This window comes from Eublepharis macularius, chromosome 2 (assembly GCF_028583425.1).
Source record: "Eublepharis macularius isolate TG4126 chromosome 2, MPM_Emac_v1.0, whole genome shotgun sequence".
NCBI lineage: Eukaryota > Metazoa > Chordata > Lepidosauria > Squamata > Eublepharidae > Eublepharis > Eublepharis macularius.
This window is the reverse complement of record NC_072791.1, coordinates 113762697-113782446: the sequence shown is the minus strand read 5'-3', so window position 1 is coordinate 113782446 and position 19750 is coordinate 113762697. Positions and strand designations below refer to the sequence as shown.

Sequence of the window (19750 nt, the reverse complement as noted above, 5' to 3'; positions counted from 1 at the left end):
TATTTTTTGGATAATTAATTTTATTGCAGACTCTTGAAAGAGATAATGAGCTGCAAAGGCAGAAGGCAAAAGAAAATGAAGAAAAGTTCCTTAATCTTCAGCATGAATATGAGAAAGCTCAAGCAACTTGGAAAAATGCAGTAGGTTTATTATTCAAGTACTAGAATATTCATGTTTGTAAGTATTAAGCAAAATATTCCTAATAATTCCAAAATATTACATATTATCAGGCAAGTATTATTTGCTTTCCAGAAAGCTTCAGATTTTTCAAGAAATAGAAGAGCTGTATAAATTTAAAAAACTATCTAAATTGTGCATCAGAGACATTATATGTAACTTTTTCTGTGCTTATGAAATAGCCACCTAGCATTCAAAGGTAGCTTTTAATATTCAGTATTAGATATAAGTTCCAAAAATACATCAGGAGCTTACTCTGAATAAATTGAATTATCATGCCATTGTGTATTCAGTTACTCATAATAATACATGCATTGAGAAAAGCTCACAAAGATATTGGCAATCAAAGTAGCAATGGGGTCTTGCAGGACTCCTCCATCATTGAAAGGCTAGTAAGGGGGTGGGGGGCTCAGCCTGGAGGTCTATCTAAAACATACACGCAAAGTACTTGAACACAGTGGATGACTAGCCTTACACACTTGCTGGCTACCTTTATATCTGTACATAATTACTTCTGCAGAAAGGACTACCAATTCCTTATAACTTACCCCAGTAATAGCAACACTAATCAATGTATTGTCGAAGGCTTTCACGGCTGGAGAACGATGATTGTTGTGGGTTTTCCGGGCTGTATTGCCGTGGTCTTGGCATTGTAGTTCCTGACGTTTCGCCAGCAGCTGTGGCTGGCATCTTCAGAGGTGTAGCACCAAAAGACAGAGATCTCTCAGTGTGGAAAAGATGTAGGTCATTTGTATCTACTCAGGAGGGGTAGATACAACGCTTTGTACCCAGGATGAATCAAACAACCAAGGAAAAACAGTCTTCTACAGGAAAAGTGTTTTTGCCATATATCGAAGGAATTACTGATCAGATGGGAAAGCTTATGAAAAAGCATAACCTTCAAGCAGTATTCAGACCCACCCGAAAAATACAACAGATGCTATGATCAGCAAAAGACAGTAGAGACCCCCTCACCTCTGCAGGAGTATACCGTATACCCTGCAGCTGTGGACAAGTTTACATCGGGACCACAAAGCGTAGCATCCAGACAAGAATAAAAGAACATGAAAGACACTGCAGACTTGGACAACCTGAAAAATCAGCAGTGGCTGAACATAGCCTAACTCAAACAGGGCACAGTATCTTATTCCAGGACACCAAAATACTGGACAACACTTCCAACTACTTTGTCAGACTGCACAGGGAAGCCATTGAAATTCACAAGCATAAGCAAAACTTCAACAGGAAAGAAGAAACCTTAAGAATGAACAGAGCATGGTTTCCAGTTCTGAAAAACACCAGGCTAACAGAACATTCTATCCCCGACAATAGCCCTGCAGAGAAGATTAGCACATCAAGTACCAATCCATATGCAAAAGAACCTCCTCAGGATACAGTGAAGCCTCCCGCCATTAGCATTCCACACCCTGGGAAACTCTTACAGGATGACTCAGCTCAACCCCACCCCTCCTGAGTAAATACAAATGACCTACATCTTTTCCACACTGTGACACTGAGAGATCTCTGTCTTTTGGTGCTACACCTCTGAAGATGCCAGCCACAGCTGCTGGCGAAACGTCAGGAACTACAATGCCAAGACCACGGCAATACAGCCCGGAAAACCCACAACAACCAACACTAATCAAGTTTTAAAGGAAGCTTTTGTCAGGGCTTGTAGCTGCCGCTGCTGGGCAGGGCCCCAGCTGGGCCGGCCCTGACGTCAGAGGGGCGCCAGGGATACTGCAGGACCCTGCTCTGTGGAAGGAGGCGCAGTATACATCACCCAGACTCTGTCTCAGTCCACTCGCTGGCCTGCTCAACCTGGCCTGCTTACCCTCTCCATCCTCCATCATCTCCTCCTTCCAGAACTCTCCTCCAAGCCTCCACTCTCGCACTGCACTGCACTTCATCATCACTCTTTACTCACACCCACCACCTCAGAGCTCGTCCTAGCCACCTTATATAGGGTTTCCTTTCCCCGCCCTCCTTCTAGGCTTGTTCCCTCTCCTGACTTGGCCCAGCTGTGCCTTCCCTCAGGTGTTTCCCTCCTAGCACTAATCCCTTCCTGGCTTCCTTGCCTTGCTGGCAGGGTGGGGCTGAATGCGAGCCCTCCCCAGCTGAGGTCTCCTTGGCCTAGCTCACGAGGAGCTGCCCCAGCCGGCTTCTGTGCTGCTGAGCATGCCTGGCCTTGCTTGCGAGGAGCTGCCCTGGCCAGCTTCTGGGCTGCCTGCTCTGTGATGCTGGGCAGAGCTACCCATCCCCTCCCCAAGAATGCCTGTGGCAGCTCCACCTGGAGGGGCTTGGCTCCTAGCCACTCCTGAGCCAGGCTGCTGTCCTCTAGCCAGGGTGTGGCCCTGGGCTATAGTGGCTGCTTCTCCTCTTTGGCAGGTAAGGGCTTTGTTTGGGCTGTTGCTGGGTCCCTATTCCCCCTGCCTTGGCCCTTTTCCTCTAGCCTGCTTAGCCCCCTCTCTTCCCCCTGGAGGGTGGGACTAGCTGGCTTCTCCCTGCTCCCTCCAGCCTTCTGAGGCTTAGGCCTTTTGCCCCTCCCCCCTGGAGTAGGCAGGTTCTGGCTCTGTTTGCCAGTCAGAGCAGTTGAACTGTTGTCTCCCGGCTGCCCCCTGCTGCTGTCTGTCAGCAAGTCCGGGGGCTGGGCTGCTGACCCTGGACAGCTTTCACAACTGATGTCCTAATTTGGGTAAGTTCTAGCTAGGATGTTATGGGACATTTCAATCTGTTATGTGAAGCCTTCTCCTCTAAGTCATGGAAACCTTGTACATTATCCCTCTAGTCCCAGACAACAATGCAACAGCTTTTCTTCTCTGAGGAGGGAATGAATTTAAATTTCCCATTGTGCACACTAAAGATAGGCAATGGCTAACAACTGCCTTCTTTCATACACTTGCATTTCTAACCTAGAATGCTAATGTACACATGGCATTCTTAACCTCAAGGAATATTTGACAATATTTGAAACTGACTTCAAGACCAAAGAACTCTTTCATGGGGAAGGGTACAATACCTGTATCTAGTACACAAGGTGTGCCAGGAATGGCATGCTGGTCGAGTGATACATGCCCTGAACTGGAATATCCCAAGCCCATTATAAAAACAATTCTAAGAAATTGTTCCAATCTAGCAAGAGATCAGCACACATAAAAAGTCTTGCATATGTGCTATTGATTTGGATGTACATCCCTATCTATATTGGGAGGGTCATTTGAGCCCCATTGAACAGGCTGAATCTACCTTTTGATGATGACTGGGGGAGGGATACCAATTGCTATGCAGGATTAGTTTGCCTGTGACTATAGCTGAACAAGGGTAGTATTAATGAGGGCGGCATTTTTAAAAAATTCTAAGAGATCAAGCCTTTGAGTTTAGAAATACTAAAGGAAATAGAAAGCTAATCTTTTTATGAAACAGAAATGATCTTTTCTAGATACCATTACTAACAACTGCAAATCCGGCCAAATTTTACTTCCCCCCCCCCTTTTCTTATTATAATTCCTGTTCTGTGTCAGATTTAGAATTTACAGTCCAATGTCACTTTACATTAATGCATGTAATGAAATTATGGCTGTGCCAAACTATTAAGTGCTTGAATTTCAGCCTGGAAAGTGGCCTTTCAAAGACTGTGAATGTGGATTGCACTGCATTACATTTGATGGAAGCCAGATTTGAATGCTCATAAGTAAAGGAGCATGAGCTCAATTTCTTCAGCAATAGGACATATCCTCTCCTATCCCCCAGTTCTCATTCATTTTGCCATCAGTTGCAGACTATACCAAAAATTACCAAGGGGAAGGCTGCTCTTTCTTAACAAAATGTACCCCTCACCCACTTTGGTTAAGCACTAACAGAAATACATATTTCTTCTTTATTTTCCTCCAGGCTGCAGAAATGTCTACTGAAAATGAAATACACACCAGCCAAAAAGAAAATAAATATGCCCAAACAACATCAGAAGTTTCTAATAATCTTGAATTAGAAAAAATGAGAGTAAAAAATACTGCGATTCGCTGTTTGGATTATGATGAAATGCACACAGAACAAAATTACGCAGATATAAATGCAGGGGAAATTAATTTAATTAACACTGAAGGTATACATATTGGTATTTCCAGTGCATGGAATGAGAGAAGAGTTGGGGTTACGACTAAATTTTGTGGTACAAGAAGTGGGCCTGGTTCTAGTTACCCTTTGTTTACCTGGAGTAATGGTAGCCTCACACTCTGGAGGGAGAAGAAGCAATCTGCATATCACATTTTCTCCTCCTTGCTGGGTTTCAAGCTGCTAGTGCTGATCAAGAGCCAGACGTGGTCACAGCTTTGATTGTCTTATAGTTGCATTCCTTCCTTGGTATAGATCGGCCTTCTGGTAAGACAACAAAAGGCAGAGAGAGACAAAGACCTGCAGTAATTTTTTTTGGCTCATCTTTTTGTCATGCTGAGCTTCTACCAGGTATTTCCAGACAGAGGACAGGAACATTCACCTTACAGGAAATCCAACATGGCCAAAAGGTGGAAGCATTAGCTATGTATATTCCATATGAATATTACGAAGTAGTTTGTACATAGTCAAAACTATGATTATGTCATTCCTAAGGATATATTTATTCAAAATGCTGTTTTACAAATGTTAAAGACTCTGATTAAAATACCAATGCATCATTTATGTGAATTATATTTTAAAAGTATTTGACATTTCCATCACTAATCGTAACTTCTTACACTGACAGATTTAGATCGCTTTGAAAATTGTGTGAATGAAGATGATATGGCTTGTCTTTGCAAACAAAACCAAAGGAAGGCTTCTGAAAGCGAGACCCTCTCCACACTCAATTTCATTACTCCACGGCTGACCTCTGGGTCATTTGTTGCTGAGCGTGAAAAAGCAGCTGCTAACAAAACGGAAGACAATTTTTTATTTGATGAAATATATGCAAGAGTAGAAATTCAGCCCCCAGAGAGTTGTCACCCCATGATACCAGTCAAAGAGCGCAAGACGTTCCCAGAAACACTCATTTCCAAGACAAATGAAAATATTAACAATGCTCTTTATGAAGGTTCCTTCATGAGCCAGCCACTTACTAAAGAGTCCAAAGTACAGGACAACTCTGCTAGTGAGAAAACTACAAATAACCACTCTAAGACCAAAACTAATTCTGTCATCCTGTCACAAACAGTAGAGCATAATAGCCTTAACTTCTACAATGATGGCTTAAAACAATCTAGTGACATTAGTACTAGTGATATTAATAAAGCAGAAAAAATGTCACCAATTCACAGCACTGATTGCCTAACCTCTAATATCTATTTATGTAATCAGATTAATACTTACCCTGAAAAAATACATATTGATGATCCATGCAAAAATAGTAACAGCTGTGAACTAAGCACAACTTGCAACACAACAGAAAAAAATCCACATTTGCATGCTTCTTTCTGTAACAGTGTTGATTTGAATATTCATGTTACCAATGATGAGAATACCAATAATATACATCTGGAAGGGAATTTAAATGTAAATACTGAAAAACTATCGAAAGATATCAATATAAATGAAATGCCAAGCAAAGAATTAGAAGATGATAATTCAAGACTGCCAGCAATGAGTACAAACAGACCTAAGCATACAAATGAAGTTTTGCCTCTCAGCACTGAAAATGTATTTGAATGTCAGGCTGTAGAACTGAAAATGGACCAAATTACCACAAATAAACAAAAAGAATACCATGCTTCCAAAACTACTTGTGAACAATTTCTTGTAGTTTGTGATAAAGAAACTACTCTGTTAAAAGACAATGAAGAATCATTATGCAGTACAGTTACAGGAGAAATGACTGAGGAAAAAAACATAGAGGAATTATGTTCTTTATCTATAAAGACATCTGGGTATTTGTTAAATGGAAATGGAAAGTCATCCTTTGATCTGCCAAGTGAGGATAAAACTGTAAAAATTCCAACATGCTTAGATTTACCAAAAGGATGTCAAGGTGAAAGTCAGTGTGCGTCTGTTTCAACTTCCAAAGCGCCTTTCCTTTTGAAAGAGCAACTATGTACTCAAGAAATAAAAAATAATCATTCACAAAAAATTGGTAAGAATATGAACATGAATGGTCCTGAAAAAGAAACAGCAGGTGAGAAATTATTTGCATGTTAACAGCTATTTCAAAGGATTTTCTATGTACTATTGTGCAAATGGTTCAGTTTTCGGGTGAATGAAGTTTAACAATTTGGCAGCATTTACTAGGAACCATATGTTCAGACAAAATTCTCCACACCAGATGATTTTCTACATGTACAGTGTTTCTATGCTGGAAATGGTATGGAAATTTATGCACACTATAACATGTAACAAATGCAAGCGTACTTATTTTACTTCACACACATGAATCATGAGAACTGCCAGTCACAGATACCACTACTCTTAATGAACAACTTAACACAACTCTCAAGAGCCAGCGTAGTGTAGCAGCTAGAGTGTTAGACTAGTATGTAGGAGACCCAGGTTCAAATCCCCACTCTGCCACAAAAGTCTGCTGACCAATCACACCTCAGCCTAACCTACCTCATAGAGTTGTGAGTATAAAATGGATGAGAGGTGAATGATGTAAATTGGGGAGAAAGGATATAAATGAAGTAAATAAAAGAAAAACCTTATTGTATATGTTTCTAGATGTGGTGCTGTTGTCCACTAACAGTTCAATCTTAAAATTAGTCTAGTCTAAACCCACTTATTTCATTTCAGTGATTGCTTAGACTTGATTAGCTCTGCATAGAATTGCACTGTAAACTACAGCTCATGGCAAATGGGACAGTCAGTTCTTCTATGATATGTTAGACTCCTATAGGTTACTACAAGCTATTAAGTGCACAAGACTATACAAATGTAGCTGGCTCTGTGATAGTGACAGGTACAGTTTGTACCAAAAATTCACTGTATTCTTAGCAGTATCAGAACCGGGGATACTGCTAAGATCTGCACAGACTGCTGTGCATCCATTGTTCTATATCAGCGGGAGGACGGACCCAGCAAAGATTCTGATACATGCAGCTTTGCACAGGCCTGTCCACCAGACAACTGATTGGTTCTTGCTAACCCTTGCAGAGTATAATTATTTCTAGGTCAGTCTACAGTTCTTCACCTAAGCAACAAATTGCTTGCCCTGTTGCTCAAGCCATGCTGTTTTGTTCTCTGACCTCTGAATGCTTCCCTCTTATCCTTTCCACTCCTTGCTTATTTTATTTATTTATTTCATTTATTTATTTCATTTCACTTTTCTCACTGAGACTCAAGGTGGATTACATAGTGTGAGATTACTACAATCAGTAGCAAGGACAAGGGCAGGCATTTCCATACAGTGTCAAAGACATTTCCATAAACATCATCATAGGGTAGATAAATACAAGTTTACAAAGACATAGCATTAGCAAAGATCCAATATGGAGTTGAAGAATTGCTGAAACAGAACATAATCAATTAAAGGACTGACATTAGACAACATGAAGCACAGGTAGTATATAGGAGCACATATTTTAAGCAACAGATAATATGTAATTTGGTTTTGCATTGTTTGTGGAGTGTGGGGGCTCTCCTGACGTCCTCAGGCAGGCTGTTCCACACAGTAGGGGCAACTACAGAAAAAGCCAATGTGTGGGCTGCTGTTGATTTTGGCTATGTGCAGGCTGGCACCTGCAAGAGACCCTGTTTGAATGAGCAAAGCTGCTGTGGAGGGACATAAAAAGGGAGGTGTTCCTGTAGGTCAAGGCTGGGCCAAGGCTGTGAAGAGCTTTGTATGTAATAACCAATATCTTGAACTGAGGATGGTAACTGATAGGTAGCCAATGGAGTGACTGTAGGATGGAAGTGATGTTCAAGCTCCTGCTCACTCCTACTAACAGCCAAGCTACAGCATTTTGCACCAATTGGAGCCTCCTAGTTAAATTAAACGAGAGACCAATGTACAGTGCATTACAATAGTCAAGTCTTGATGTTACTATAGCATGACCCAGGTGGCCAGGTTGGCTGTGTCGAGGTAAGAAGCCATCTTCCATGCTAGAGTGAGATTGTAGAAAGCATTTTTTTTGCAGCTGCCTTAACTTGTTTTTATGGTAGTAGTGCTCAATTTGGTATAACCCCTAGGCTCTTAACCGAGTCTGCAAGGGTCAGCCAAACTCCATCAAAAGTGGGGAGTACAATGTCTTTCAGGATCTCTGCCTTCCCAAGAAGCATCACTTCTGTCTTGTCTCGGTTCAATTTCAATTTGTTATTTTTCAGCTATTTCATCACAGCTGTCAGGCAGTGATCTAAGATTCCCACTGCATCCTGTGGGGACCAGGGTAGCGAGATATAGAGTTAGGTGTTATCTGCATATTGATGACATCCAACTCCATAGCTGCAAATGAGTTCTCCTAAAGGTTTTACATAGAGGTTGAATAACATGGGAGATAAGATTGCACCCTGCAGAACCCCACAAGATAGTTCCCATTCTGGAGATGATCTCCAATGGCAAATCTTTGAGTCTGTACCATGAGAAACGATTTGAACTAGTCCAAGGCACATCCTTTGATGCCCACTTCTGTTTCTAAACGTCTCAACAGGTTGGCATTGCTTGCATGCACTATAACCCCATATGTCTATATTCTATTTCTTGTTATTCCTTGTCTATATTTTGTTTCCTTTACTTTCATATCTAACAGCTTTATCCATACAAGCACTTAATAACAACAACAACAACATTCTATTTATATACTGCCCTTCAGGACAACTTAATGCCCACTCAGAGTGGTTTACAAAGTATGTCATTATTATCCCCACAATAAAACAGCCTGTGAGGTGGGTGGGGCTGAGAGAGCTCCAGAGAACTGTGACTAGCTCAAGGTCACCCAGCTGGCTTCAAGTGGAGGAGTGGGGAATCAAACACGGTTCTCCAGATTAGAGTCCTGTGCTCATAACCTCTACACCAAACTGGCTCACCAAACTTGCTGCCTAATTAGCTGGACCAGGTGATGGACTGGTTTGTTCACATATACTCCCCATGAATAGGAGTTCTGAGGCATTTTATTACAGATTAGTCGATGTAACAGAGTAGCCTGTGTTCCTGCTGCATTTGTTAATAGCAAACAAAATTTCTCTCTCAGCCAGCAGCTGTAGCTTTTTGTTTTGTTTGGCTAGGAGATGAGGAACTCCTAAGAACAAGTAATGTGATGATGCAGAGTAGTGTGTCAGCTGCTAACATAATTTCCTCTCTGGCTCTTGAATAGTTGTCAAATCCTTTTAACTGTTGCGCAAACACATGAAATCTGTAGAGTCACTCTGTAGATCTACTTCTTACAATATGCTGTTAACCTGCCTAAACAAAATAGAGTACAGATTATATATTTGGAGCACATCCCAGGCTACTTCCCTACACATGCCTTTGGACACAGACATCCCTTCTATGGTTGCAGCTCCTGTTGATGTTTATGCCTAGACATGTATGATGACAACATAGTAACAAAGAACATGTAGTTTAATGTGTGTATACAGATTTTGTTATGCAGCCGTGTAATACAAAATGAAAAAGTGGCTGAATTGTTGCATCTTGCCTCATATTTAAGACTAGCAACAGAGCCTGTTGCAAAAATAAATACAAGGCCCCCACAGCTGCCATGTCAGCAACGGGAAGGCTGCAAAGAGGGCGGGGCTCCTGCACTGCGCCTCTCTGCCGGCTCCATGGCCCCTCAGAGGCCACAGCATGGAGGCCCGGCATGGAGCTCCCAAGCAGCCGTGGAGAGCTCCGCCACCCCAGCTGCCTCTGCGGCAGCTGCAGGACCACACTGCACCTCCCTCTCCACAGGCAGCCACGGGGCCACACTGTGCCTCCAGCTCCACAGGCAGGCCTCTCAAGGGCTGTGGAACCGGCAGGGAGGCACAGTGCAGCCCCACAGCTGCGGAGGTGTCAGGAAGGCAATGCGGGGGAGCTCCCCCTCACTACGCCTTCCTGCTGCCTCTGTGGCCCCTCAGAGGCCGGCTGACAACAACTTGCTGCCAACAACTCCCCTTTTATCCTGGTGCAGGTGCACCACATGGCCTGTAGTGTGCCTGTGCCAGGATAAAAATTGAGTCATCCCCAATATGGCATGGTTTATGTATAGGATAATATTCAAACTGATAAACGGGGGGGGGGGGGGGGAGAACTGTTTTGACAGATTTGGCTGCTTTAAAAAAAATTGTGAGCGTTAATCTTGTCAAATGGGCTGTTATGTTTGTGTCCTTAATGTTGCATTGAGCTGCCATGAGTCTGTGACGATTAGGCTTGCTAGTACCCCGGTGGGAGCAGGGGATCGCCCATCCCCAGCTGCTGCCCTTGCCACCTTTCATCTGGGCGGCGTGGGGGGAAAGCCAGGATGGGGAAGTGCTCTCCTGTGCATACCAGAACACCCCGCATCATGCCAGAAAGGTGAGTGCACCTCCATGCTACTCACCCCACAAACTGCACATTGCATGCTTTCACCCCCTGGGGAACAGGCAACCATATTGGGGATAAAGAGGGATATAAATGTTTTAAATAAATAAAATAATGAAGATTGATTGCAAAATAATAAAGACATTCTGTGTAATCATACTTTAGCTCCATTGTTTATAAGCTAGTTGATATACATTTTCTATATATTTGCCAGAGCTTTTAATGAAGAGGGAGAGTGGATTCGGCCCGAATCAAGCCCAATTTGAGCCAAATCCAGCCCAATTCAGCCTGAATCGGGCTGCTGTGAAGTGCGGGAGTGCTCCTGCACTCTGCAGCGGCCTAATTTGAGATGAATCGGGCTGCTGCAAAGCATGAGAACGTGCTGCACTGTTGTGGGACCATGCCTCGGGAGGGGCATTCCCCCCTGCCAGCCAGGTATGCAGGGGTGGGCAATGGAGGGGGGATCCCCTACCCCCAGTGGGGGATTGGCAACCCTAGAGTGGATGCTCATGAAGCACATGCACAAAGGGATTCAAAAGATAAGTGCCAGGTTCCCCACCCCTCCCACTGGGAAGGTAAGGGGGCCTGGTGTCAGTCCTAGGGTGGCAGTCAGATCCCCAAGCCCCTCACAGCAAGGATGCAGGTGCATTGGTTGAAGAAACATTATTCAGAGATCTATTCAGTTCAGGTGTGCACTCGTAAGTAGAAGATGGCAGAAGTGATTGTTCAAACAATAGGACTACTGATTATTGGGGATGTTCTCCTGCCCTCTGGCCCATTTGAATTCAGGCACAAAACCCCAAAAAGTTACAGGGGAACAGATTAGTTTAGTCTAGACAAAGTACATGTGAAAAAGATACACAGCTGCAGCTCCGGTCCAAGGACACTCAGAAGTGAAAACGCATATTTCTTAGAGATAAAGTGGCCACTGGCTCCCCTGGAAATTAGCATTAGCAGTCTAGACTAGGTGACTTATATAAAATGCATAAGATACAGTATTTAACTTTGGCATTATATCAGTATGAGTTTAAAATGCAGTGTAAGAGCAAAACACAATAAGGGCATGGATGCTTATATCACTCTCAGTATAAGATGCAGAACACAACAATGGCATGGATGCTTGCATACATGACATACTGCCCCTGTCAATAGTGCCGTCCCCCTCGTATTGGGCCATGCTTGTCAGGGTAGAGTCTATGGAATTTAGGAATGAACCTTGGGGCATTCATATGTGAGCTTTCTACCCATTCCCTGTGAGATTCAGCAAAATATTTCCAGCGAACTAAATAATATAGCTTGCCCTATTTCATTTTAGAGTCCAAGACATCTTCTATTTCATGATACACTTGTCCATCCACTAGATTGGGCTGAGGAGCCCCCCGTTCTGGGTGCCACTTGTCAGGTGGTGCTTTTTTCAAGAGGCTGAAGTGGAATACTGGGTGGATTTGTCTTCTTTGGTAGTTCCACCTCTACAGTTACTTCATTGATTAATTTCTTCACCTTAAATGGTCCTAAAAATTTCCATCCAAGCTTTTTACTAGGTTGCTCCCCCCTTATGTTTTTTGTGGAGATATACACAAAATCTCCTGCTTGTAGTTTCCATTGGGGAGAACGTTTTCTGTCAGCAATTTTTTAATAATCCTCATTGGCATGTTCTAAAGTCTTTTTTATGACTTCCCATTGCATTGTCAATTGAGTCCACCACTCTCCCAAATCTCCTGGCTGTTGAGATTTTGGGGTTTGAGCAAACTGCATGACTGTGCCTTCGTAGCCTTGTGCTACTTTAAATGGGGAGGCACCTGTAGAACTATGTATTGTATTGGTAGCACAATATTCTCATAGGTGGTTGTTGTGGATTTTCCGGGCTGTATTGCCGTGGTCTTGGCATTGTAGTTCCTGACGTTTTGCCAGCAGCTGTGGCTGGCATCTTCAGAGGTGTAGCACCAAAAAAACAGAGATCTCTCAGTTTCACAGTGTGGAAAAGATGTTGGCAGGTCATTTGTATCTACTCAGGAGGGGTGGGGTTGAGCTGAGTCATCCTGTAAGAGTTTCCCAGGGTGTGGAATGCTAATGGCGGGAGGCTTTACTGTATCCTGAGGAGGTTCTTTTGCATATGGATTGGTGCTTGATGTGCTAATCTTCTCTGCAGGGCTATTGTCGAGTATAGAGTGTTTTGTTAGCCTGGTGTTTTTCAGAACTGGAAACCATGCTCTGTTCATTCTTAAGGTTTCTTCTTTCCTGTTGAAGTTTTGCTTATGCTTGTGAATTTCAATGGCTTCCCTGTGCAGTCTGACAAAGTAGTTGGAAGTGTTGTCCAGTATTTTGGTGTCCTGGAATGAGATACTGTGCCCTGTTTGAGTTAGGCTATGTTCAGCCACTGCTGATTTTTCAGGTTGTCCAAGTCTGCAGTGTCGTTCATGTTCTTTTATTCTTGTCTGGATACTACGCTTTGTGGTCCCGATGTAAACTTGTCCACAGCTGCAGGGTATACGGTATACTCCTGCAGAGGTGAGGGGGACTCTACTTTCTTTTGCTGATCGTAGCATCTGTTGTATTTTTCGGGTGGGTCTGAATACTGCTTGAAGGTTATGCTTTTTCATAAGCTTTCCCATCTGATCAGTAATTCCTTTGATATATGGCAAAAACACTTTTCCTGTAGGAGACTGTTTTTCCTTGGTTGTTTGATTCATCCTGGGTTTGATTGCTCTTCGGATTTCATTTCTGGAGTAGCCATTTGCCTGAAGTGCGTGGTTTAGATGATTAATTTCCTCATTGAGAAAGTGCGGCTCACATATCCATCTTGCGCGATCCACTAATGTTTTCATTATGCCTCTTTTCTGTCGGGGGTGGTGATTGGAGTTTTTGTGTAAGTACTGATCAGTGTGAGTTGGTTTCCTGTAGACCTTGTGACCTAACTGAAAGTTTGCTTTGCGGATGACCAAGGTATCCAGAAATGGGAGTTTTCCCTCGATTTCTTTCTCCATTGTGAATTGTATGTTCAGGTGGATGTTGTTGAGATGATTCAAAAACCCCATCAATTCTTCCTCCCCATGGCTCCAAATGATAAATGTATCATCCACAAACCGGAACCATACACTAGGTTTGTGGGGTGCTGATTCTAGAGCTGTTTTTTCAAAATGTTCCATGTAGAAGTTTGCTATAACTGGGCTGAGAGGGCTCCCCATGGCCACCCCATCCATCTGTTCATAGAATTCGTTATCCCATTGGAAGTAACTGGTTGTCAGACAATGATGGAATAAGGCTGTTACATCCTCTGGGAAAATCTGATTAATAAGTGCAATAGTGTATTTTACTGGAACCTTGGTAAACAGGGATACAACATCAAAACTGACAAGTATGTCTTGTGGATTGAGTTTCAGAGAACTGATTTTGTTGATGAAATCTGCTAAATCTTTGATGTAAGACGAGGTTTTCCCGATGTGGTCCTGCAGGAGATTGGCCAGATGTCTAGCTAATTCATATGTCGGTGAACCAATGGCACTCACAATGGGTCGGAGTGGGACTGAATCCTTATGTATTTTAGGGAGTCCATATAGTCTGGGTGGCTGTGCTTCTGTCTTGCATAGTTTTCTGTGCGTGTCAGGATGTAGTGAGGAATTCTTGATCAGCGCATTTGTTAGCCTGGTGATTTTGCAGGTGGGATCTCGTTTTAGTTTTTTGTAGGTGGAGAGGTCCACGAGTTCCTTAATCTTCTTTTTTATTCCTCTGTTTTCATGATCACTGTAGCATTGCCTTTATCTGCTGGTAGAATGATGATGTCTGGATCTGCATTGAGGGTCTTGATGGCATTTCTCTCCTTGCGTGTTATATTGCTGGTGGGAAGCTTTGCCTTTCGTAGAATCCTGGCTGTCTCTCCTCTTATTTTTTCAGCTTCCTCTTCAGGTAGATGACGAATGGCAGCTTCTACATTTGCAATGATGTCTTCCACAGGAAATCTGGTGGGGGTGACTGCAAAGTTTCCTCCCTTTGCCAGGATGGAGGTTTCTTCTGGTGAGAGTTGACGGTCTGTCAGATTGATGACAATGCGTGCATTGTCGAGCATTGGGCTTGTCTGTCTTTTTTCCTGTAGTTTGTTAAACTTCTCCTTCTGTCTGGATGTGTGGTTGGTAAAAAATTGTTCCATCTTCCTGTAGGTGAGATTATCGACCTTGTCCCAATCCTGACTTCTCATTTTATGGCTGGTGTTGATATGCAAGCAAAATAGCTCATCTGTGGCAGCAAGTTCTCTGTGGGTAGTGTGGATTCTCTCACGTAAGAGGGCCTGTTCTAGACGGTCATAAATGCGGTTTGCCTGTGTGGTTTTGAAGATTCTTTTTGTTGTGAGAAAAGATGGAATGGTTCTTGTGTCCCTGCAGCGTAGGAGAAAGGTTAAAGAACAGAGTAGATGTGCTTTCTTGTTCCAAACTGTTTCCAATCTCCGGGTCTGTTGGAATGTTTCCTCCCCGTAGAGGTGTTCGATGGATTGTCGAAGGCTTTTACGGCTGGAGAACGATGGTTGTTGTGGGTTTTCCGGGCTGTATTGCCGTGGTCTTGGCATTGTAGTTCCTGACGTTTCGCCAGCAGCTGTGGCTGGCATCTTCAGAGGTGTAGCACCAAAAGACAGAGATCTCTCAGTGTCACAGTGTGGAAAAGATGTTGGCAGGTCATTTGTATCTACTCAGGAGGGGTGGGGTTGAGCTGAGTCATCCTGTAAGAGTTTCCCAGGGTGTGGAATGCTAATGCAGGAGTATACCGTATACCCTGCAGCTGTGGACAAGTTTACATCGGGACCACAAAGCGTAGCATCCAGACAAGAATAAAAGAACATGAAAGACACTGCAGACTTGGACAACCTGAAAAATCAGCAGTGGCTGAACATAGCCTAACTCAAACAGGGCACAGTATCTTATTCCAGGACACCAAAATACTGGACAACGCTTCCAACTACTTTGTCAGACTGCACAGGGAAGCCATTGAAATTCACAAGCATAAGCAAAACTTCAACAGGAAAGAAGAAACCTTAAGAATGAACAGAGCATGGTTTCCAGTTCTGAAAAACACCAGGCTAACAAAACACTCTATACTCGACAATAGCCCTGCAGAGAAGATTAGCACATCAAGCACCAATCCATATGCAAAAGAACCTCCTCAGGCTTTTAGGAAAGGGGAAGAGGAAATAGTGTGGGAAGGGAAATGAGGTATTCCAAAGTCCTTTCAGGTCCCCTGCTTGTTATTACAATTCTCTGGATTGGAATGACCAGGTCCAAATACTGCATAATTAGGTCTGCATTTCTAAGGAGTGCAAGATGCCAGATGCCTCAGACTAGGGACTTTGGTGAAGGAGCCCTGACATTGTCTTCTCTGTGACACAGAAACTGCTTTCACACAGAAGGAAGTGCTCACCTGGCTATCACTGCTCTTCTGCTCCATCCTGCAGATAGCTGGGCATGTGTTGCAGCTTTCAACTCAGTATTAGATCACCCATTTGCTAGTCCCACCTGCTAGTTCTGGCCTGACTACTCTGCCTGAGGACCTTGTTGCAGGTCAAGCTATTTAGAAGACTACCTGAGAACCCTGCCTGGTCTTATTGAACTGCTGGCCTACCTCCTTGGCTGTCAGATCTAACTATGGACTTTGGTTCTTTTGCTCCAACAGCAGCCCTTCCATGCCACATGGCAAGCCCCTTTCCTCATGATTTAAGACAGCTTACAAATCATAATTTAAAACATCACCAGTTAAAACCAATAAATAACTCCCCCCCCAAATGCCTGCAATTTATAACTGATTAAGTCTTGGCAAATAAAATGGCCTTATAGCACCTTCTAAGAAATTCTAAAGACTTCCCTCATCTCCTCAGGGAGCTTGTTCCACAAAGTGGGAATTGCAGTGAAAAAGGCCATGGTTGCATCAGGCAGGCTACCTCAACAGCCAATAGGTGGCAGCTTAAGGACCATAGTTGGCTTGGCACATGACATAAAGGAGGAGATAGCCCTTTAGATATGTAGGTCCAAGTCTGTGAATGGCTTTAAAGGTCATAACCAGTATCTTGAATTGGACTCAGAAACAAACTGGCAGCCAATGTAGTTCTCTTAAGATTGGTGAGACATTATTGTCCTGTCAGCCAGTTTCTGATAATAATTGGTGAAGGAACTTTCAAAAGGAGATTGTGATATGCCACAGGGATCAGTTATTAGAAAGGTGGGGAAGCCAAATTCCTAAGACAGCTTTTTGATACTATTCAATGGCTTTAGGGAGAGGGAGATGGAATATTTTATTCTATACAGGAGTCGAACAAGAATCTGAAGCAGAGGATTTGTAGATGCAGATGATAGGAAGCATAATGAAGTTGCGCCTAATTTATTGTAGGAGAAAACTAATTTAAAAATGCATATATGAGTTAACTAGTTTTAAGTAGCAGAATTGTTAAGAAACTGTGACACTTAATGGATTGAGTTGCTGTTGGGAAAAGGTAACTCCAGTGGCATTATCTTTTCCTACTCTTTCATCTTCCTTGACCCTTCTTTGATCTCCAACCTCTTTTTTCATTCCAACACTTAAATGTCTCCTTACCATCGCTTTGGACCTTTGGAAGGCGATAACTATCTACAAACCAATTCCTGTGCCTACTCTACGAATAGTGTTTGGTGGAAAGAAATTGTAGTCAATGGACTATGCTAACAAGTCAAGTATTTAAAGGGTTTTTAGAACATAATCTATTTTTAGCCTGTTTTTGTATTCAGTTCCTCTGGCACCCAAGGCTGAGTTCCCTGAACGTAAGCAGAGCGCTTTTCCCGTGTGAAGGAAATGCTTCTTTCACTGTTCAGATAATATGGGATCTGGTATCCTGTACCTTTACTTAAGTTGGCTTACTTTGATTCTTTAATAATAATCTCATCTGCACAACAGTCCACTGCGGTGTCTTCTCCTCTGAAAATTTTTTTTTAAAGACTATACTACTTAAAGAAATTATACACTGGACTGTTTAAAAAAATACTTACCTTGCATTGGGTTGGATACAGTTGGATTGTTACCCTGTTAAAGAATCAACCAATCAGGATTTGTTTCTGTTTCAGTATTGGCTTGTAATTTATATGCACAGTTGTATATTGCATGGATAGCACTTGCACTTTGTGATATAAACTTTGATTGAAGGATTGTATGTGTTTTGAAGAGTATTTATCAGTCTCCTAGGTTTCTCCCTGGTATAGTGTATTGACTGTTTATTGGCTGGGAAACAGGTTCACTTCAAACTGGAACAAACAAATAAACAAGCTTCAGTATGTTCCTTAGAGATGAAAAGCTGCTCTCCTGGGGTACATGCGACTCCCAGGAACAGCATGAGGGAGGAAGCAGAGGTCTGCCATAGGAAGGAGAGGGGGGGGGAATTGCCTCCTCTCCATCCACAGAAATCCTCTATGGGAGCCAATCCAGTAAGTATGATGAGTAGTTCTCAATATTCTAATATATATAGCTAACAATTCATTTTACTGGGATTTCTAAAATGAGACTGAAAAATTAAAGTTTACTAATTCTTTTTAAAGTGTCTGCTATTTCAAGAATTACTGGTACTTGTTAAAAGACATATATAGCGTGACAACTGCAAAGGTAATATACTGCAAGTATTTTGCCAAAAGCATGCTTTTAATTTTGAGAAAGAAAAAAATTAGCTATATTTCTATACAAATACTTTTTGATACTGAAATTATTTCTTGATAATCCTCTATTGAAAAACAATGAAAAATGTTAAAGATTAACCAACATTTTTGGGTTTAACACAATGTCAATGTATTGTAGATCAGAGAGATATTAGGAGTTTTGTTACTATAAAATTAGTACCTGGAGAATAAACTACAGTTGTTACCATTTCCTCCTTGTCATTCAGCTCCTATCAGCATTAATAGACTTGCTGACACTCTGAATACGGGAAGTATCAATCCAGGCCCCAAGAGAAATCCCACTGACGAATGGAATGCAATAGCAAAGACTTTTTATGAACCTTATTTTCCCACAGAACACGTAAGTCAATTAAAAATATTGCAGAGCAGACCTTGGTGAGCTAACTCCCGAGATATGTGCAGAAGTATATGCATCTGGATGCTTTAAGACCCACTTGATCTCCAAAATAATATGTAGAGGGCAAATGTGGCAACATTTTTCACAATTAAAGTTGATGGAAAACAGCAGGAAAAAGTCACAGCATATAAATCAAGAAGATCTTAGCCATTCTTTCTGAATTGAAGACAAGGTCTAACAATAACTTGCCAAGTATGAATTCAAGCATATTGTATTCTTCTGCTTACTTTCCATCCATCCTGTCGGACAGAATGCAATGCAATCCATATAAAACGGGAGTCTAGTGGCACCTTCAAGACTAACAACATTCATTCCAGCATAAGCTTTCATGAGTCAGAACTCACTTCATCAAATACAGTTAATATGTTATTTATGAACTAATGTTTGTTTTGGCCTCTAAAGTATTTACTATTGGATTTTCTAAATATTTGTACAGTTACTAAGTTTCAACTGTCACCAAATCTTTATATTTAATTCTGAATATGCTTCAAGTGGAGCCATGAATAGAAAGTAGAGATTTCCCCCCCACTACAAATCTGGGGCAGCCCCTGGTTTGCAGAAAAATCTGCAAAACAACAAAAACAAACCCTAAACTGCTGAACTTACAGAAAACAATGAGATCTCATACTTTGTAGAAAAAATGCCATGGCATAATGGTCAAAGGGGAATAAAGAGGGAGGCTTGGCCTAGGCACCCCCAGCAAGAACTGGAGGTTTACAGGACAGGAAGCAGTGGGGGGAAAGTAGTGAAAGAGAGAAAGTGGCATTCCTGGGGAGGAAGAGGGGAGAGTAGCAAGAAAGGAGGGAAGAAATATAGTATCCCAGGAAAGGAGCAGGAGAGAAAGCAGAACTGGAGGAGAAACAAGACTAGAAAAATTGGTGTTCAGAGGGGAAGAGATTCTATACCCCACAAGTTTTGCAGGTAATCTGCTTGTTTAATATATTCATAAATCTGAAAGCATACCTAATTGGTGCTCCGTATCTCATGCGCCCAATATGAGGAATGCCAACCCTATTACAACAAATAAACATTTTAAAGTACTAAACATTT

General features: G+C 42.3%; 1 protein-coding gene across 1 annotated transcript in view; it reads left to right on the top strand.

Annotated features, from left to right (window-relative positions):
• The window catches only part of CCDC73 (coiled-coil domain containing 73), a 112938-nt gene that overhangs the window by 91023 nt on the left and 2165 nt on the right, over positions 1 to 19750 (top strand). Inside the window, exons 12-15 of the mRNA XM_054969982.1 lie at positions 30 to 140; positions 4069 to 4279; positions 4916 to 6316; positions 18510 to 18643. Coding sequence (XP_054825957.1) covers positions 30 to 140; positions 4069 to 4279; positions 4916 to 6316; positions 18510 to 18643 — 1857 coding nt within the window. The remainder of the gene's footprint in view (positions 1 to 29; positions 141 to 4068; positions 4280 to 4915; positions 6317 to 18509; positions 18644 to 19750) is intronic.